Source organism: Euleptes europaea, chromosome 4, assembly GCF_029931775.1.
Source record: "Euleptes europaea isolate rEulEur1 chromosome 4, rEulEur1.hap1, whole genome shotgun sequence".
NCBI classification, from domain to species: domain Eukaryota; kingdom Metazoa; phylum Chordata; class Lepidosauria; order Squamata; family Sphaerodactylidae; genus Euleptes; species Euleptes europaea.
In genome coordinates, this window is record NC_079315.1 from 40,254,370 (window position 1) to 40,276,274 (window position 21,905).

The 21,905-nt window shown below is 42.2% G+C and overlaps 1 protein-coding gene across 11 annotated transcripts in view; it reads left to right on the forward strand.

The window, feature by feature from the left end:
• NFIB (nuclear factor I B) overlaps window positions 1-21,905 on the forward strand; it is a 435,226-nt gene that overhangs the window by 345,833 nt on the left and 67,488 nt on the right. For all 11 annotated transcript variants that reach the window (XM_056847865.1, XM_056847871.1, XM_056847866.1 and 8 more), the window contains 2 exons: window positions 2,531-2,659; window positions 6,789-6,967. In XM_056847865.1, coding sequence (XP_056703843.1) covers window positions 2,531-2,659; window positions 6,789-6,967 — 308 coding nt within the window. The remainder of the gene's footprint in view (window positions 1-2,530; window positions 2,660-6,788; window positions 6,968-21,905) is intronic.

The following is a 21,905-nucleotide window of genomic DNA, read 5'->3' on the forward strand; positions in this document are numbered from 1 at the left end:
GGACACCAGAGAAGCCCTGAATAACTTCACGGCACAAAGAATGCAGGAAACTATAGCGAGTGTTTCACCTTCTGTATGCTTGCTGCTTAAAGTTCTGCATATGTTTCAGTAAAAGTACATGATTTATTCTATTCTGTTGGATACATTTCCTAAAATACATAGCTCTTGCAAAGAGACATGTTTGCTGTGCTATACAAACTGATAATAACTCCTGTTGGCATTCCCTATTATTTACAGCATACCTCATGTGTAGTGGTGACTCTATTGGTTTAGATATATAATTTTGACTACCCGTGGTATTTGAAGGTGTACTATTGGCAGCTATGTGACCCCCCCTTTCTCCTAATACATTCATTTTGTATTTGGGACACCCCCAGGGTAGTGGAAATGTAGGGTTATGGAGAAACTCTGATTATATTACATTTCATAAAGCATTATTTCAAGCTGCTAAAATATTGCTTTTAAAAAAATAATAATGTTTTTTTCCATAATGAGGTGGCAGTCCGTCAATTAAATGGGTTGCACTCCAGAAATTAGATTTGCAGGCATGTAAAAACAACAAGTAGCATTGCAGCCATTCAGTTCTTCTTCTTCTTTTTTTAAAGATGACTGCTCAAATAATCTTTAACTTGTGTAATATTTTTCCATTTCTCAAGTAAATTTAGATGCAAGATTAGGAATAAAATTTAGTATTTTGTATGTTCTTTCTTTTGCAATGTTGTACATATGATGTGATGAAAAAGCCTGCATACATCTTATCAGTATGTTAACTTTAATGTTAGTCCAATGATGTTACTTAAAAACAAAGAAAGATGGGTTCTTAATCAGTGGTGGTGGTGACTTGTGCCTCAGAAAGGAGCAGGCCCTACTCAACTCCCACCCAGACCTTCTCTCTGCTCTACCCCCTGAAGCTGCTCATAGAGGCACTTCCTATAGGCTGTGATAGTTAAAAGGAACCTCCACATTCAGATGGAGTACATCTCTGGGGAAAGAACAGTAGAACACTTTTTCATTCATGCCATACTTATACATTTCCCAGGGTTCTTTGTTTGGCTGCTCCTGGAAACAGAATGCTGCATTAGATAGAGGCTAGTCACTTGCCCAAGATTACCAGCCAATCTAGAGTCGGAGGTAGTGTCTGGACCCCCCAAAAATCAGGCCATTCTTTTTGTCCCCATGTTTACAGTGTCCAAAACAAATATTTGTTCAATTGTGCAAAGTGGCTTACCTCTGTTGTACTTGAATGAAAAGGGTGATTTGGTCTAATAAATCAAAAGGTCATAATAAATAAAGTAGCTAGTATATTTGCCACTGCTGCAGAAGCACGTTTAGTAGTTTGAAAACTTCAGTAATATAGTACAGGGAATTACATTTTGTCACATGTTGATGCCATTCTTCAAGTATTTCAGTATAGTATGTTATATTTAGATCAATAGAAAAGAGCAAGAGTCCAGTAGCATCTTAAAGACTAACAAAATTTCTGGCAGGGCATGCGCTTTATATTTATATGAATGTATATGTATGATACAATATATTTGAATAATCCCATTATATTCTCAAAACCGTGAGAGGTAAATTAGGCTGAGAGACAGCAAATTATCAAGGGATTACAAAAGAGAAAGGATTTGACCCTGAGTAGCCAGTGCCAAACCTAGGAACAGCTCTTTCCACATGCATGATTTACTCTACACATGCTGTCAAACTGGAACTGGGTTTTTTGGAGTTTCCACACATTTCCCTCCAGTCGTTCTCCTACCATGCAAGCAGCCCTTCTAAGCCCTGAAATTTTTAATTTACTGTTATGCAGGAGGCAGTGTACAAAAAGCAAACACTTTTTGTCAAATGGCTTTTTAAGAGAGTTTGTCAATCTTTTGATACTTGAAGCACAGTATCTCTCCCCCCCACCGACCCAGAAATAAAATTGGATGCACGTTACTCTCTCTGCTATCAAGAACTTTATTTTCATCTGCTTCCCAAACAACTTTCAGTTCTTCCTCATTCCACGGAACCAGTAAAAAGTTAAAGCTGTATTTTCCAGCAGTAATGTATGCCTTAAAAGTGAGGCTTCGGTTGCTGTGAAGCCTCCCCAGTACCATCCCACCCTATTATAATTCTGTGAAATGGGATTCTGGCATCAGCTCAAACCCAGGACAATCTCATGTGGGGGGGGGGGGCAGTCTTGATTGCAAGGGGTTTGAGGTATGGTGATATATTTTGCCATTTTAAAAACAAAATGCAACACAGCTGTAGGATAGCCCTGTTAACATTGCCTCCTAGTATACTTTCCCTCCTTTTTTCCAGTTCATAGGGAATCGGTTAATCTCTGTCATGGGCAATGTCAAAATATGGAAAGATCAGTGATTACTCTTGCTGTTCATGTAAATGAAATGTGCCCATTTTGAATACAATTAGCTTTGTCTTGTAATATATATAGGGGCAACTAATGGTGTGTAAGCAGTACTTTAGTACTGTGATGCATAAAGTGTAATATGTGGGCTAACATAGCTATTATGTTGTATCACTATTTCAGATATGTCTTCTCCTACAATGAAGAAGCCTGAAAAGCCTTTGTTTAGCACTACATCTCCCCAGGATTCTTCACCAAGATTGACCACTTTCCAGCATCACCATCCGGGAATTCCAGGAGTTGCACACAGTGGTGAGGATGCAAGAAGAATTAGCTAGTCTTCTCCCACTGCAGTAGTGTGGAAACATTAATTTAAGCCATTGGCTTTGGACACTATTTAAAATTTCCATGGGCAGAAGGATTGCCATCCGTGGAATGTGATTTTCCTATCTCCACCCTCCTACTACAGTCCAGAATGCCTCTGGAAATGCTGCTCTTGAGAGATGGGGGACCCCACCCCAGGAGTAGTTTGGGGAGGAATCAAAGTTCTACAATGAGAGGGGGAAATTAGTAAAAATTGCCTCCTATTCCTCCTTATCATGGAAATTTTAGGTGAGATCTAAGCTGTTATTTATTGACAATGCTAAATTTTAATATTTGGCAAAAAGGAGTAGAAAACATTTATGATTTATGAACATTATGGCTTATGACAACTTCTGTCTGCTTTGAGTAGAATAAATCAATTTATAGCAATTTATACCATATAAGCCACATAAGTGTATCATCTTCCATGTCTAATTCAGTCCCCTTGGATTACAAATAATGAAATCTTGAAACAGATGCTCTTTGTAAGAGCGGTGGTTTGTGGTTAAGAGCGGTGGTTTGGAGCATTGGACTCTGATCTGGAGAACCGGGTTTGATTCCCCACTCCTCCACATGAGCAGCGGACGCTAATCTGGTGAACTGGATTTGTTTCCCCACTCCTACACATGGAGCCAGCTGGGTGACCTTGGGCTAGTCACTCTCTCTCAGCCCCACCTACCTCACAGGGTGTATGTTGTGGGGAGGGGAAGGGAAGGCGATTGTAAGCTGGTTTGAGTCTCCCTTAAGTGGTAGAGAAAGCATATAAAAACCAACTCTTCTTCTTTAAAATGTTATCTGTTCTGTAATCAATTAACTCCATATTGGCATGGACTCGTAAAGGGGCACACACTTTGCAGATGTTCCCGTGGATGACATGATGGAAATTCTGAGTCATAAAATGTACGGAGTAAAAGTGTAAAAGTTACAGTAGGGGAACTTTTGGATTATGAATTATTGAGGCTTCATATATTGACAAGTTTCTTGAATTTAAACTTGTCTCTGTAAAGATGCTTCCATTTGTGGGGGATAGACTACATTTGATAAATACAGTGAAGTAAATTAAGATGTTAAGTGCAATTTCAATTGATTTATTTCAAAGGCTTTAAGTGCAGTTCTTATTTGGAAAAAAATTAGATATAAAAAACCAATTGGATATCAAAACTGGACTTTCTGTAGTTATTATCTAGAATAGACTTCTTCAGTCTTTTCCTTGTCACGAACCAAAATTAGTTAAACAATGTAGTCTTGGTTTTTTTTTAATTTTCTCTTTTTCCCCCCCCTGTGAAATCCTGGAAAGATACTGTGGCCGTAATAATAAACTCCTTTTGCCCCATCTAACCTGAATGTCTGTACCACAACAAGAGTGAAGGAGAACTATAGCAAAGAAATTGAGGCAATTAGCATAGCAATATTAGGAGAAAGGAATATTTGAAAAGAATATGCATATTTATAGATATTAGAGATAAGAGCAGAACAATTATCCATATAATTCAGTGATGAAAATAGCTACCTTGAATTACTAGATAGACTGAAGAAAGACTCACATCATCTGTCCGAGGATCTGATTAGACAATGCATTAAACACGGGTTGGGGAAAAATCCAACCCACCTAGCGTTTAACATGTGACCCAACATTCACCTTTAAAATGCAAATTGGCTCCCAGGTGTCCACCCCACATTCTTTCACTAGTAGAAAAGGGCTGTGGGGGAGGGTTGTTTGTCTTCCTGGCAAACATCCCACTCCCCCAGCCCTTTTCTGCTAATGAGAGCATACCATTTTAAAGGTGAGTGTCAGGTCACACATGAAACACAAATTTGGTTGGGGTTTCCCCCACCCCAACTCATGTTTTAATGTATCATCGAATCAGATCCTGAGTGATGCTGATAGTACTACTGTCCTCCTTACTGATTTGTTCTGAGGAGTACAAGCTGATATATGTGAAATGCTTTAAACACACAAAAAGTAGGTTCTTGTGGGCTATCCGGCCATACTTATACATTTCCCAGAGTTCTTTGTTTGGCCACTCCTGGAAACAGAATGCTGCAGTAGATAGAGGCTAGTCACTTGCCCAAGATCACCAGCCAAACTAGAGTCAGAGGTAGTGTCTGGACCCCCCAAAAATCAGGCCATTCTTTTTGTCCCCATGTTTACTTCTGCAACACATTTGCCAGGAGGCAACCTAGAGAATCTGAAAGTGACTTCCCTGAAGTCACAAAGTAAGTACAAGTCTGGGATGAGCTTCAAGCATCAAATCTATCACATCAATTTATCTTTAGTTAATTTACCCTAAAACATTCAAACCCAGATCTTCCAAATCAATGTAATTTGAATAAATTAATCCTCAGAACTGTTACTTCCTCAGTAGTTTATAAATGCTAAGTATGTGACAAAGGGCTGAAAATCAGGGCTAAAGATAGCCAAGGAGAAAATGGCAGAAACCCTTAGCAAAGTAGTGGAGGAGGCAAGGCAAGCTGGAATATTGGGAGGCAGGAAACTAGTGGGGGAGGGGAATTTGCCATGTTGATGTTCTGAGAGGCTCTGGTTTCTTTAAGGACAGCATAAAATTCCAAATTTGTTTGTTCCTCTCTGACTTCTCTATGACGAGGGAAAGCCATTATTAGAGGTTCAAGAAGTCTCTTTCAGGATATGAAATTAAAATCCCTAAGATGATAGTAATTCCTACAAGTCAAGGGTTGAGGGAGAGATCTTCATTTTTGCTAATGGGTTTTGTTTTCAACTATACTAACCAGCCACTTTGAATACTGGGAACAGAAGTAAACCTTCGACCAGTGTGTTGGGTCACAAAAGATTTCCTCTCTGGAATACAAGAAGTTGGACTGGCTGGAGGTGGTAACGATAACAAGTTTTGTTTCACCTTCATCTTTCAATGGCAATATCAGCTTTGCCTTTGGAGAACACCTCTACAACCACAAGTGAAGATGTTAGGCAAGGCCATGAGCAACCAAAGCCTGGCTCAGGCCTCATTTCCCTCTTTCAGAGTTGAAGCCCTCAAGTGGCAACAATAGCGGCCTTTATCCCCTCTTCTCCTTTTTAAATTCCAATTAGTTTAAAAGGTGTATGTGTCAGAGAGAAACAGAAGGGGGGGGGAAGAATAGTATCTTGCTGCATACAAGCAACTGTACTGGATTTCAGCCTCTATTTTGAACTGATTTTGAATTGTTAAGAGTTGATAAATGCCACACAACATTGTACCTTCTCAGGTAGAAAGCACTGTCCTTCCCCCCTCACTTCTTGATTATTCAGTGTTTTATTTTAATCAAACAAAAAGTTGCTCCATATAAATGGAATGTTATTATTCACTGTGATAGTATCATTTTCACACCTGGTGTAACAGCTTTGCAGCAAGAGGACATTCTGTACATTCCTTTCATTACTATAGACATTACTGTGTTTTCTGAAATTACATACAATCTCTTCATAGAAAAGTGTGTGAAGAAGAAACAGAATGCAAAGGAAAAAATATGTATAGGATGTGACACCCTTTTCGTTCACTAGAGATTTTGCCATTGGGTGAGATATTTTCCCAGGCCCTGAAGTTGGATGTTCATTAGCATTTTTACAATGGACAGCTAATTATGCACAGTGTTATTGCTTACTAATTATTCCCTACCCCTCTCAGCCAGTTACCCAGGGTATAGCACAATGCATTATGGGATCATTTGCTGACTCTTAGGACTCTAACTTTGTTCCCCCTCTTAAGAGACAGCTGTGAGTTTTAAACAATTTGTCAGCTTGTTTGCCTTGCCTGGATTTTGTGTCAGACTTGATAAAAGAAATACGTCTCCCTTGGGTGGTGTTTTGTGTATTTAAAGACATTTTTAAATCAAGTAATGGCATAAAATGTGTAAAGTGAAATGCCTATTTATGTACTTGGAGGATAATAATAGTGGGAATGGAAGTTTGGTGGTTAACAAAGTTGTGGATCATACCTGGGTGGAAGGCAAGGAAATTAATCCATTCCAGTTCATGGTTTATTTGGTTTTTCTTGTTGTGTCTGAAGAGCTTTGCTGTAATGAAACATCCTAAATAACTTCCCCTTTATCTTGTCTCCTCTAGTCATCTCAACTAGACCTCCGCCTTCACCCTCACCATTGCCATTTCCACCACAAGCTATTCTCCCTCCTGCCCCATCTAGCTACTTCTCTCATCCAACAATCAGATATCCTCCTCACCTGAATCCTCAGGATACTCTGAAGAATTATTCTTATGACCCGTCCAGTCCACAAACCAGCCAGGTACTGTAATACTCCAAAAATCCGTGAGTAATCCTAGGAGGAATGTGTCTGCTGAAAATGTTTGGAGCTTTTTGTTTAATTTGTTTTAATTTAGGTCTTCTAATTTAAAAGATTCAGTATTTTTTTTCAGTTACATATGGCTGAATAAAACGGGGCTGCTCACTAGCACTCATATTCCAACTGTTGTGGATTATAAAATGATCATTTTGGATAAGCAAAGAGATAAGAGCATGACCCTGTGAACATTTGCACAAATCTCTTAAAAAAGGCAAGATGGTTGTGCCCATAGAAATTAATACTATGAGCACAATCAGGATTTTCCTTTTGTCATCTGGAGAATGACAGGTATCTCTGCCTTCTGAAGCTGATAATGGCAACTGATTGTACATGCCATTTTCTGGACTGTAACCAGATCTTTCTGATTAAACTTGCTTATTTTGTATTGAAGTCATAGCCATTAAAAACAGCTTCTGTAGTGATGATTCACAGGGGTGAAGGAGAAGCAAGAAATTTGCTAATGCATAGACGGAAAAGAACATGCAAACCTATTGATAGGCAAGCTATTTAAATAAAATTCTATTGAATTGCATATTTTGCATATATTTGGTAAATCTTTGCTTAATGCTAATGAGTGTTGCAGATATGGAAGACTGGTTCTTGGGTTTTGTCAACAACAATTTCATACAGTTGTGTGGCAGTTCAGATGTGTTTCCACAGTGGCCATTAATATGACTTTTAGCAGAGAAGTAATTTCTAAAAGACTTGTGTGCAATTTTTTTAATGGCAGCAATTAATCTGTCCCCTAAATGATCTAGCCAAGGTATGAAATATTTGCAGTCTTTGTCTAAGATAATCTTAAATCATATTCTTTTCAGCACTCCTCATATGATCCATAGTTCACATCTATAATATTATAAAAGAACTCTATTACTTGTAAATCATCTGAAACTAAACGTAGAGCACATTGAATTATATTAATTTCATTTTCCTTTTGTAGATCAGTCTTCTTTTCAGTTTGTGTTTATTACTTCAATTCACCCATCTCTTTTCATCTTGGCTGTTACCACAGCTGTGTACAACAAAAATTAAAACAATAAAATCAGCAAATAAGTAATACCATATCAATAGATATAACGAAAATAGGCACAGTAAAAAAAGTCAACAGTACAAAACCTGAAAAGTTCTTAAAGAATAAAAATATTATCCTGTTCTTTTGAAGTAGCCAATAATATGGATCTGGTGGGTTTCCGCAGGAGGGACTTTCACAAAACAGGAGCTACCATCAAGAATATTTTGTTCCTAGTGGATGATAGTCTTGCAAACCTTTCTGGTAGAAATAATAACTGAACCTCATCACCAAAGATGTTCAGAAGAGCAAATATTTTCAAATGTCCAAAATTCAGTTTGTTTAGGTCTAAACATTTGTCCTAGAAAAAACTGGAAGCTAGTAGGACTTCAACAAATGCACAGCAGTCTGAAGTGGAGTTACACCTTTCTAAGTCCTTTGACTTCTGTGGATATAGACGGGTGTGATATAGACAGGTGTGATTCTGCTTACCATCAACCTTTTAGCATCATAGCTTGCTGTCACATTTTGGTCCAGTTTCCAAGACACATTCTAGGATTGTTGAACATGGATATCTGTGTAATGGTCACATGGAGAAGTTACTAGGATATGCTGTATTAGGGTTACCAACCGCCAGGTGGTAGCTGGAGATCTCCTGCTATTACAACTGATCTCTAGGCTATAGAGATCAGTTCACCTGGAGAAAATGGCCGCTTTGAAAGGTGGACTTTATGGCATTATATCTCATTAAAGTCCCTCCCCTCCCCAAACCCCACCCTCCTCAGGCTCCACCCCCAAAATCTCCAGGTATTTCCTAACCTGGAGCTGGCAACCCCATGCATTACTGTGGTGCTTATCCATGATAGTTCATAATTTGCACACTAGCTGAAGCTGGTAAAACAGGCTTTTGGCCACTTCTCAAGAATCCAGGAGCAAGATGGACCTAAGCTATGAGCATTAACCAGTAGTGGTACATGCACTCTTTTCTGGACTACTGAGGAACAGGTTTAATGTAGTAGTTTAATGTAAATCATCATGGGAATTAAGATGACACACTGTAGCACAACTGCCTACATGTTGAATGGTGATCTCCCAGTTCCATCTTCTGGAATCTACTTTTGATATAGAAGCAGTACCTTTTTTTTTTTTTTACTATTCTGGTAGTAAAGATGCTTCATGAAGTATCAAATACAAGTTCCTTATAACTTAATTTGTATAGGGTTTCAATAGAATACAGGAATTGTGGTACCAGAATCCATTGTAGTTATTGGACTAAGGATGAACATTTTAATCCAGCTGTAAGCCTGTATGCCATTATGTTACAGAGAGTGTGGTATTTCTTCTTATCATTATACGAAAAGTCTAAATAATGTAGAATTTGTCCTTAGAATATTAATCCTGATTATGAATGCTGAGTAGTAGATTTAGGCTACATATTACTGCCAGTGTCTGGATTTTTAAAAATTACTATCTCATAAAGCATTTTTGCTGAGACTCAGTTGAGAAGAGAGCACACAGGAGCTGATTTTAATTTGTGTAAAAATTGCCATGAATAATAGAGTCCAATTAAGATATCCATTAGAAGTCCTTAATGTTAATTCAGTGTGGAAAATCTAAGGATTCTGTTGCTTTGTTTTGTCAAACTGATATCTCAATTAAGCATTATTGAGAGGGAAATACGCAAATTAAAATCAGATCTTCAGTACTCTATTTTTAAAGGAATTCCTTTACTTGTATTTCAGTTTTGTAGGCAGTTTCTTAAACATGTTAGATAATACCAAATTGTTATACAGATTTGTGTTCAAATTTTCAAGAAAAGTTGTAAATTGATAATGAATTGTATACTCTTTTTACTGTTCTGACAACTACACTTTATCCTCTTTGATACTGCGAACCATATATAATTAGCAGAAGTACTGTTGTGCCTTGAGAAGAAGAGTCTCTAATTAAAGGAATGATTTACTAATAACTTGCATCAGAGATTAGCAGATGTGGGTGTCTATGGCTCTTTTCAACAACAACATGCATCTTGCACAAATTTTAAAGTCACAGTATTTGAGTCCATTGCATTGATAAGTTTGAACATGAGATGGCAAAAATATGCACTGTGATTCTTTGTGTTCAATGAAATTGAACACAAAGGGGGAGGGGATATGATAACCATCTTCAAGTACTTGAAGGACTGTCATATAGAGTATGGTGCCAAGTTGTTTTCTGTTGCCCCAGAAGGTCGTATCAGAAACAACGGGTTGAAATTAAATCAAAAGAGTTTCCGTCTAGACTTTAGGAAGAATTTTCTAACAGAGTGGTTCCTCAGTGGAACAGGCTTCCTCAGGAGGTGGTAAACTCTCCTTCCCTGGAGGTTTTTAAGAAGAGGTTAGATGGCAATCTGTCAGCAATGCTGATTCTATAACCTTAGGCAGATGATGAGAGGGAGGGCATCTTGGCCATATTCTGGGCATTTAGTAGGGGTCACTGGGGGTTTGGGGGAGGAGGTAGTTGTGAATTTCCTGCATTGTGCAGGGGGTTGGACTAGATGACCCTGGTGGTCCCTTCCAACTCTGTGATTCTATGAAATTGCCCACACCTGTTTCCCTGGAATATTTTACTACATATTCATTTTTGTGCAAAATGTTCTTGCTTACTTGTTTTGTGGGATCAAAAATCCTCTTTCAGGATGTTGTGTAAGGATATTGCATTTTCCTGGCACACAAATCACAATATTTAATTATAGAAATACGCTATTGTTCCCTTATATTGTCATTACAAGTGCTCTGTTGAAGTGCCCTGGGGGCCCTTGGATAGTGCTTGTGACATGACTTGTAATGCATGATAAAACCCATTGTCCCAAATACATGCCATGTTGTGAGTTTTTTAAACTCTCTTTCATTAGAGCTCTCCCCTGCTGCTGATGTCTCATCTTCAGAGGAGAAGGTGGTGAGAAAGCCAAGCTAGTCCTCTCAGCAATGCTCCACCATTTTGATGAACTTTGTGGGGGGGGGGTTCCCCCAGTGTTATTATTTGGTCATTTCTCCTCTTCTGTGCTGGAGCTTGCCTGCTTTGATTTTTTTTAAAAAATCCCAAAAGCAAGGGTGTTCCATATACACTGTATCCCATTACATGTAGAATAGATTTGTACTGTTGTCCTTAATGTGGGATTTAAGAAACTAGTGCTCATGGTCTAAAATGCATATGAGAATCATGTTCACTGACCTGTTGAATAAGACCAAAATGGTAGGAAAGGAAATGAGTCCCATTTGCCTTGCTTTGCCTGTTTGAAAATAGTAAGACAAATCATTGGGAAGACATGGGGAAATGCTTATGCAAACCTTATTGAAACATGCAATTTGATTTTAAGCATGTTTACTTGGACATAACCTTTGGGTTCAATGGTACTTACTCCCTAGTAAATGTGAAAAGGACAGCCATCTAAGAGTGCATTCCTGAGGTGGGGGGAAATCGTTTGGAGGTGGTGTGACCTCACACCAGCATAAGTGCCCACTTATCACACGCTGATGAGGAGGGCATTCCTGTCAGCTCCTGGGTGCTGTGGAGCTGTGCAGGGCTCCTCCGCTGGCGCATCCTCTATGGGAACTAAATCCGGGAAGAGAACGGCAGCACCAGTGGGAGGGAGACGGCGTTCCCAGAGCATTCCCAGGGGCAGAGCTGACTTTAGTCAGCTTTCTAACCCATTCCAACCCGAGAACACCCCTTGCTGCTGCTGGGAATGCCCCTCGACCTTTTTTGGCGTCGCAACCCCGCTGTTCTCGCTCTGGAAGAGGAGGTCATTTGTAAGCTGGATGTTTCCGTTCCTCTTGCTTCTGGGAGGCAGGACTAAATTTTGACTTCCTGTCCCTAGGGAAACGCCCCCTCATTTCCAGTTCTTTCCTGCCTCGCATTGGGAGAGCAGGCTCTGTCAGCAGCTCTCTGCTAATTCTTCTTTAAAAAAGACTAATTTCTACCTTCTACTTCTACTCTAAATTCTGATTCTATTTTTCTGTCATCCTCCTGTCTCTGCTATCTGTTCTCCGTCTATTTAGATTGTGACTAGGCTGTTTAGTCAGGTTTCCGCCAAAATCAAAATGGCGGACGTTCGTCCTGACGCCTTCATTGCACAGGAGGATTTGGATCCAGGCTTGCTTTCCCCAGCCCCACAAGTCCAGCATAAGCCCCCTGGCAGCCACTCCGATGGCTCTAAGGGGAAGGGCAAGAAGAAGCGGGGAAACGGTTCCCTTAGGAGAAAAGGAGCTGACGCGGCTCAGGCTAAGGGCACTAAAAGAGTTCGCGGCACCGCGCCGTGCCGGCTTTCGCCCACAACGAAGGGGTCGGAGACCCCGGCGGCCCCGGCAGCGCCTCAAACCGCACTCACGGAGAATGCTTCAGCCGGTAAGGCGCTGATTCCCTCGGAGGGTAATGCGCTTTCCTCTTTAGCCACCATAGAAGCGGTGGGGCTACTGTCCCTTAAAGCGGAGCTCTCTGCTCTTATTAAGGATGCCTTCATAGAAGGCATCAGAGCAGTGCAGCTCTCTTCCCCGACCTCCTCTATCCACGACTCCTCTGAGCCTTCCGTCAGTGACCCTGGGGAGGGCCCCAGTTCCCAACCACCCCAAATGGAGGGAGGGAGCCAGTGGCTTACCAAGGCAGCCCTTAAGGCCCCCCCGGCCCCGGCCAAATCAGCCTTGGCCACGGTCACCTTTTCTCCTGCCTCCTCTGATGACGAAAGGGAGGAAGGCGAGTTCTCATCCGAAGGAGAGGACCTTGCCACTGAGGAGAAACAACTTAGGTTATTTAGCCCTGATGACTATCAATCATTACTATCCAAGACATTAGCAGCCCTTGACTTAAATGCAGCTCCTGACTCCCAGCCTCAAGAGAAGCAGCTAGGAGCCAAAGAGTTTTTCCACAAGCACCATGTCACTCCACGTGTAGCCCCTGTCCCTGATTATTTTTTTACCCTTTACAACATAGCTAGTAACGCTGCAGAAATATTCAAGATCCCCCTAGTGGAATCTGCGGTCACGGCTCTCCATACCTCTGACTTAAGTCACAGAGGAGGGCCAGGGCCTTATTAGCGATCCCATCGACCGCAAGGCTGATCTGGCCTGCAAGAAGTCCCACGATGCAGTGGCTTGGGCCATCCAAGCATCCATTACTTCAGCCCTTGTCTCTCGTGCGGCAATAGTCTGGACCAGAAAACTGGGACAACTTATCCCAGAGGAATGCAGAAACGCTCTGGAGGGAGTTTCTAGAATTCTGAAAGTTGTGTCCTTTCTGGCAGACTCCTCTTTAGACACAATGGCCTTCGCAGCTAGATCCATGGCAACTACGGCGGCGGCTAGAAGGGCACTATGGATCCGCCCTTGGCAGGTGGAGCACAGATCTAAAACAGTTTTAATGTGGTTCCCCTTCCAGAGAAAGAAGCTTTTTGGGGAAAAGTTGGAAGAAATATTGGTCGAAACGAAAGACAAGAAGAAGGCCTTACCCAAGGTCTTCCGTAAGGAACAGAAAGGTTTTTCCTCCCAGGGTTCCTTTCGCACCTCCCACACCTTATTCCGATTTAGACCGGAACAAAGAAGAAATCAGTGGAGCTCCTTCAGGGGATCTTTTCAGAAAGAGGTGACAAACCTTTTCGTCCATCAAAACAGTGACTCTTCCGCTGAGCCTGTGGGGGGCAGGCTAACTCAATTCCATCATCAGTGGAAAACCTCCCACCCAGATGCCTGGGTCTTCAACATCATCAATCAGGGCTACCAGTTGGAACTGGTCACCACTCCTCCAGACCGTCTGGTAGCATTGACACGCCCTTCAAACAGAGAAAAATAGCTCAGAACCGCAGAAGCCATCCGTCACCTGCTCGACATTCAGGCCATTGAGCCAGTGAGTCCACAGGAGTCCTCATTGGGAGTTTACTCCTATTTCTTCACAGTGCCAAAGAGAAACGGAGATTGGAGGGCTATCCTCGATCTCAAGTTCCTCAACAGACACATCCTCAGGAGGCGCTTCAGGATGGAGACTCTTCGCTCGATCGCAGAGGCTCTGAGACCGCAGGACTTCCTCACATCCATCGAACTGAAGGAAGCCTACCTGCATATCATGATCCATCCCCTCCATCGGAAATACCTCTGCTTCCGTTTTCAACACAGGCACTACCGGGCTATCAAGGTCCTCGTGACCTTGATAGCCCGGGCATGGCAGAAGGGGATACGACTGCACCCCTACTTAGACGACATACTGATCTGTGCGTCATCAAGGGATCTTTGTCTCAGCCACATGATGATAGTCATGGAGCTTTTAGAATCCCATGGTTTTTTGATAAACAAAAAAAAGACCCATCTTTCTCCTTCCCAGCATCTGCTTCACCTGGGCGTCTACATAGATACGGTCTCCAATACTCTGTCGCTTCCAGAGGACAAGGTAGCCAAGATCTCCTCTATGGCCATGTTCACTCTTCAAGTCAACTCAGATTATCAACCTGGCAAAAGTACAGGGACTTATGATTTCCACCATTCCAGCTGTACGGTGGGCCAGACTCCATACCAGCACGTTGCAGTGGTTTCTTCGTCCGTATCAAAGGGAGATTTCATTCAGGTCTCACAAACGTCTGGTCCTTCCCAAAGCCATCAAGTCAAGCCTTCGATGGTGGGCTTGCCCCAGCAATCTTTCTCAGGGTCTTCAGTACATCACCCCTGCTCTGATCCAGCTGTTCACTGACGCATCCCTCAAGGGGTTGGGGAGCCACCCTTCTCAACCAGCCAGCTCAGGGACTCTGGAACTCGAAGGAACGGCTTATGAACATCAACGCCCTGGAAATCAGAGCCATCCGGATGGCCCTACAGCACTTTTATGCCCAGGTCAGAAACCAACACCTTCTCATCAGGACCGACAATGTGGCAGCGAAAGCGCACATCAACAAGCAGGGGGGCTCTCGGTCCTTGAACCTACACAGAGAGGCCAAGCTCATTCTATCCTGGGCAGAGGTCCATCTCTCCTCCATTTCCGCGGAACATATCCAGGGGATAGTCAATACACAAGCAGACTGGCTGAGCAGACGGGCTCTGGACGAGTCAGAGTGGTCTCTGCATCCGGAAACCTTTCTTCTTCTTTCTCAGCGCCTGGGCTTCCCACGGGTAGACCTTTTCGCGTCAGCTACCAACCACCAACTCCCAAGATTCTTTACCCGTTACCAATATCCCCAAGCAGAAATGATGGATGCTCTACTATCTCCGTGACCCAAGGTTCTCCTCTACGCCTTCCCTCCTCTTCCCCTCATCCCCAGAGTATTGAGATGGGTAAGGCTCCTGAAAGCGTCAGTCATACTGATCGCCCCCTTCTGGCCAAGGCGCCCCTGGTTTCCAACTCTAGTGGAGATGTCGGTCTGCGATCCCTGGCGACTTCCAGTGCGACAAGATCTACTCAAACAGGGTCCCATCTGCCACCCAGATCCAGGGTGGTATTGCTTAACTGCATGGTCGTTGAGAGGGACAGGCTCTTAGCTTTAGGCTATGATCCAAACATCGCGGATACCATTGTCGCGTCTCAATGTCCATCTACGCGTTGCATCTATGGCACAACCTGGAAGGTCTTCGTTAAATGGTGCAGTCGCAAGCACGTGAACCCTCTAAAACTCCGAGTTTCTCACTTGTTGTCTTTTCTCCAAGACGGACGTCTACAGGGGCTCAAACCAGCCACCCTATGCCGACAACTTGCAGCAATAGCCACTTTGGTCCCCAAGATCTCAGGCATTCAAATCATTATCCTCCCCTGCAGTTGCCCATAGATTCCCCACTTGGAGTCTCCACACGGTTTTATCCGCTCTCACCAAGACACCTTTCAAACCCTTACCATCTACCAACTTAAGAATCTAAGAATGAAGGTTTTATTCCTGACAGCCATTACTTCGGCTCGAAGGGTCTCAGAACTTGTGGCCCTCTCGGTTAGACCCGAATTATGTACCTTCCATAGGGATAAGGTGGTCCTTCGCCCTAATCCGTCTTTTCTCCCAAAGGTCAACACCAAATTCCATAGGGAACAAGACATAGTGCTACCCTCCTTCTGCCCCAACCCCCAACCCCCCAAAGAAAAAGAGTGGCATACACTAGATCTCAGAAGGGCGCTTAAAATTTACATCTCTCGCACCAAAGACATTAGGACATCTGAATCCCTGTTCATCAATTTGTCAGCCCCAAATAAAGGCAAACCAATGTCACGTGCAGCAATAAGTCGCACCATTAGATCCTGCATCACTCAGGACTATAGCTCCAGCAGGTTGGCCGTGCCACAGGGTATCATGGCCCACTCTGTTAGGAGCGGAAGTTTTAAACTGGAAATGAGGGGGCGTTTCCCTAGGGACAGGAAGTCAAAATTTAGTCCTGCCTCCCAGAAGCAAGAGGAACGGAAACACCCAGCTTACAAATGACCTCCGTATTCCAGAGCAGAAGGAGCCTTCACAATGAGTATCCAAGGCTCGTTTTCAATGGGGGCATTTTCTCCATTTTTGCCTTTTATATTTTAAAAAAAGCTTTTTTATTCTCTGCATCGGCCGGGAAGCCTCTGAGGAGGCGGAGTGGCTGCGCCGCTAAAGGCTGCCGCAAATCCACACACACCCTCAGGAATGGGCTGTAATACTGCAATCATATACAGAGTTACTCCTGACTGAGTCCACTTAAAGCAATGGGCTTAGACTGGAGTTACTACATAGGACTGCACTATCAGTCTCTTACCCAGCTATTCTAATTGGCATTCCTTGATACAGTGGAAATGTTGCCCATTTCTCTGAATTTTAATGATTGGAAGTAGGGGTAAATGAACCTTTATGTTTTACACAGCACACTTTAATTATAGTATACCTTAGAACTACATTGTCATCAGAATGCAAACTCTGGGTACACAGTGATATCAGGATTTTGCCCTATAGTCTGTAGAATGAAATAATCCTTTTTTTTTTTTTTTTTTTGGTACCAGAAAGAAACAGTCAACCTCAGACTGATGTTTTAACAACAAAAGGGTATTGATACAATTGCATGGTTTGAGCCAAAGCAGTTTTCTTTAAGACATGCATTTAAACAAATATGATTATCATAATGTGCAACTGCAGCTGTAGAAAACTCATGTTATATTCAATTATATTTTGCCACCTCAATGCATATTCATTCACTTGCTTTTGGAACAAGTATTGTGATTTTTAAAAAAATCTTCAGCAGTAGAAGAACTGATACCCAGGCAGCATTTTACCTAAACAGAACTGTTCCTTCCCCAACATCTTTTAGGATTACGCTCATTTAGATTAAGACAACCAGTTGAGGTGCACTACATTCCTCACAGCAATTTTGAAACTAATTGCTTTATTGCTGCACCGATTACAGTGAGGCAGTCACAGTATTCAGTGGAATATTTTAAGCAAAATTAGTTTAAAGATGTAGAGCTAGCAGGGATTTCCACAAGGGAAACAGTATGTGGTTTTTTCAAGGTGGTGTTAAATGCACCTAATTACATGTAACTGAGCACTCAGGAAGCCTAAATAGTTTCAAGAACTGTAGCAAAAAAAGAGACTGCATCAGCAATGAACTTAGGGAACAGAGAATTTTTTTTGCTTTCGAATAAGTGTTGTTTAGGTGCAAATGGGGTATGGTTGAGATGGTATTGATAAACGAAAGCATATACAGGTTACAGTGATACCTAACATCTGTATAGCACATTTTAAATTTCAATATGCTTTATAGAATTAGTTCTATAATAACGAAAAACAAATGGAAACCTGCAAAGACTTGTAGGAGGCATCTTATTTAGCCCTCCCCCACCATTTCCTCTTTCCTTTTCCTGAAAGCCTCCATAGCCTCTCCTTTTTTCCCTACTTCCTTCTCACCTCCCCATCCAACAGCCAATTTACATATATCTGCCCCTTTGTCTTTAGATTTACCTCCCCCCCAGTAGCCTTTACCTAGGAAAACGATGTCCCCATTGTGTGGTGGTGGCCACTGGCCCAGGGCCACTTACATGGTAGGGAACCTTCCAGGACTTGTGGGTGGCTCCTCACTTTCACCTCTATCCCCCTCCCCACATTATTTCCTCTTTCCATCTCCCTGGCAACCCCCATATCCTCTCCCCTTCTTCTGCTTCATTCTCTCCTTCTCAGCCATTCACAAAACTACCTTTTATCTGCCTGTCATCTTAAGCTATATTTATTATTTATTTACTTCATTTTTTTAAAAAAAAATTAAAATTTATTTTTAGTCTTAAATCCTGCCTTTTCCCCACCTTTCTCCACAGTGGGGCCAAATCAGCTTATATATCAGCTTGAGAGCCAGTGTGGTGCCGTGGTTAAGAGCGGTGGTTTTGAGCATTGGACTCTGATCTGGAGAACCGGGTTTGATTCCCCACTCCTCCACATGAGTGGCGGCCACTTATCTGGTGAACCGGGTTGGTTTCCCCACTCCTTCACATGAAGCCAGCTGGGTGACCTTGGGCTAGTGACAGTTCTCTCAGTCCCACCTACCTCACAGGGTGTCTGTTGTGGGGAGGAAGGGAAGGTGATTGTAAGCCGGTTTGATTCTTTCTTAAGTAGTAGAGAAAGTCGGCATATAAAAACCAATTCTTCTTCTATATTATCCTCCTCAACTTTTTATTCCTCACAACAACCCTTTGAGGTAGGCTAGGCTGAAAATACTTGACTAACCTAAAATCACCCAGTGAGCATCCACAGCAAGATGGGGATTCGAACCTGGGTCTCCGAGACCCTACTCTAAAGTTCTAACCACTACTCTACCTTGACTTTCATAGGGTGGCTGCTGTTGAACAGTAGCAAACATCTAGGCCTAGTTGGATGGTATCAAGTCACCCAGTAGTTGCTGCTAGGGCTAGGATTGCCAGCCTCCAGGTAGAACCTGGAGATCCCCCAGAATTACAGCTGATCTCCAGACGACAGAGATCTGTCCCCCTGGAGAAAATGGCTGCTTTGGAGGGTGAACTCTATAGCATTGTATCTGGCTGAGGCCCATTCCCTCCCCAAACCATGGCCTCCTTAACACCCCACCCCAAAATCGCCAAGAATTTTCCAGCCTTTTACTCACTGAAACCCAGCCTGGAATGCTGTGGTTGCCTAGCAACAGCCACTGGGGGAATCCATTTGTTAAAGTTATAGGCATTTCTTTTATCATTTTGGGGTTTTTAACCCCCCACCCAATGTATTTTTCTTTTTTTAGATTTCACACTTTTCTGTAAACCTGGGGCATTTTTCACATTTGTAGAAAGATCTGTCTTGCCTGTTCACAGCTCCACTCACTGGATTTAAGTATCCCCAGATTTGGCTGAATTTGCTATAAGAATATAAAATACCCTGTAAAAATATGTTGGTTATATTCCCATAGTACAGATGGGTGTGATCTGAGATAATACTGCCTTGGCAAAAGCCAACTAATGGCTTATTGAAGTACGATTGGAACCAGAGGTTTCCTGGTAGTGTGCTATACCAGCTCTTCTTGCATAAGAACTAGTTAACCTTCCATATACTATGATGCTAATGACAGAAATTTATCATCCCTCTTGCTCATTTCATTAAAAAAGGATGCTATATTAGAGATTTCAGTTCATTGTGTTTGGAGGCTGTTCTTTCTAAGCCACAGTTTTAGAGGAATTAACAAATCACTGGCTGGGTGACATTCACCTGACAGTCCTTCAGGAATTCAAATATGAATATGCTGATCTTTTAACAAAAATATGCTACTTATGATTAAAATCACCTTCCCCTGAGAAATGGTGGTAATTAGTTTTAGGAAAGGGATCCGGAAAGATCCTAGGAATTACAGATTTGTCTGCCTTAACTGTTTTTTCCAAATTAATCGGTAGAGAATATTTAAAACCCTATATGGTTTGGGACTAGGGTATCTAATCCCATATGTATCTGAAGAACTATTTTCTTTCCATATGTTCCTGCCTAGGAATTAAGATCACAGAGAAAGGCCCTCCTAACTGTCTCATCAATCGAAGAAGCTCGTTTGATAGGTACACAAGAGAGGACCTTTTCAGTGGCCGCCCCGCGATTATGTAATAGCCTCCCCAGAGAGGTGTGCCTGGCCCTCTCACTTTCAACCTTTAGGAGGCAGCTGGAAACAGTTTTATTTAGGACTGCATTTGATTAAAGCACTCCTAAACTGTGATTTTAATTTTTATGTCATCTAGTTTATATGTATTTTATTAATATTGTAAGCTTCCTTGAGTTCCATTATGAAGAAAGGTGGCTAATAAATATTTTAAAGAAAGAATACTATAAAAGGTAGAACTGGAAACACATAGAGCCATTGTTGGAAACAAGATGCTATGCAGCAGGATTCTATATATGTTTAAAGACAGAAATTTGTGAGATGGTGACAGACCACTTCTATATAATTAATTTACTGGATTATGAACCTAGTTCCAAGTCCAGTGTTTCATCCACTATTAGATAATACTGTGTTACTGTTGTCAGAAGCCTAATTTTATGCTGTGGTATTTCATCAAAAGACAAGCTTGTCTTCCTAGGTGTCCCTTGTCTTTCCAACCTTTTGGGCAACATTCTATACTGCTTACAAATGTGTTGTCTTTACTATTCTTAGGATTTTGCTGTAGATTGTCTCACATTCTTGCATCAGTGTGGTTTGGATTCCACTTAGACAATCAGTGGGGAAGTGAATAACAGAAGTTAATCAGATGCTATATGAACCTGGAACATACTCTTAAACCTCCAGGATGAGGGTTTCTTTAGCAGCAGATAATAGTTCTAGTATGATTATAATGAGAGAGAGATGAGACTTTGTAGAAATGGTTTCCCTTGAGATTTTCAATGAAAGTCATCTGAGGAAGGAAGGAAGGAAGGAAGGAAGGAAGGAAGGAAGGAAGGAAGGAAGGAAGGAAGTCTTGTGCTATACAATATAACATATAAGGTAGTTTGTGACATTCTAGGTAATGCAGTTGTTCATCTTCGTGGTTTCTGTGCAGTCCCACATGAGAACTGCGCTTGCACAGGCCAGCTGCAGATAATGATTTAGCAAACTTCTAGTGAGGTCTGTTACTTTAAGAGCGCTTTCCCCGCTCCCCTCTGACTCACGTCCAAGTCTAACGGTTCTTCCTGTCGATAAAGGACATGTGACAGAGGGGAGGGGAGCACTCTTCTCTCGGTTCTCTCTCTGCCGCTGCGGAGTGTGGTTTGGCAAGCTTAGTTAAATGCTTTCCATTTGAGCGGATATGTGAGGGGTCATTCAAACTATTCAAACTATTCATTGGGATTGTTAAGATTTTCCTTCTTTGAGGCAGGATCATGGCTTTGTTGAAAAATGTCAGATGGCAAAGATGGCGCAGAATGATGAACACGCTGAGTGTTTGTTCTGTCTAGGTGAAGGTCACACTTGTAGGGCATGCAGACTCCTTATGCCCAAAGTGAGGCAGGAAAGAGCTGCCAGCTGCCAGGCTGAAGGCTTCCCTTGGGGAAAAGACTATGAAGACCTTGGACAAACCCATGGAGACCAAGGCAGGGTCGCCTTCAATGATGCTAATGCTGCCACAGGATCCAAAGCCTCAACGAGAGTTGTTTTCTGTTTCTCCAGAAGGTCGGACCAGAAGCAGCGGGTTGAAATTAACTCAAAAGTGTCCGTCTAGACATTAGGAAGCATTTTCTAACAGTTAGAGCGGTTCCTCAGGGGAACAGGCTTCCTTGGGAGGTGGTAAACTCTCCTTCCCTGGAGGTTTTTAAGAAGAGGCTAGATGGCCATCTGTCAGCAATGCTGATTCTATGACTTTAGGCAGATCATGAAAGGGAGGGCACTGGGTGTGTGTGTGGGGAGGTAGTTGTGAATTGTGCTTGGGGTTGGACTAGATGACCCTGGTGGTCCCTTCCAACTCTAT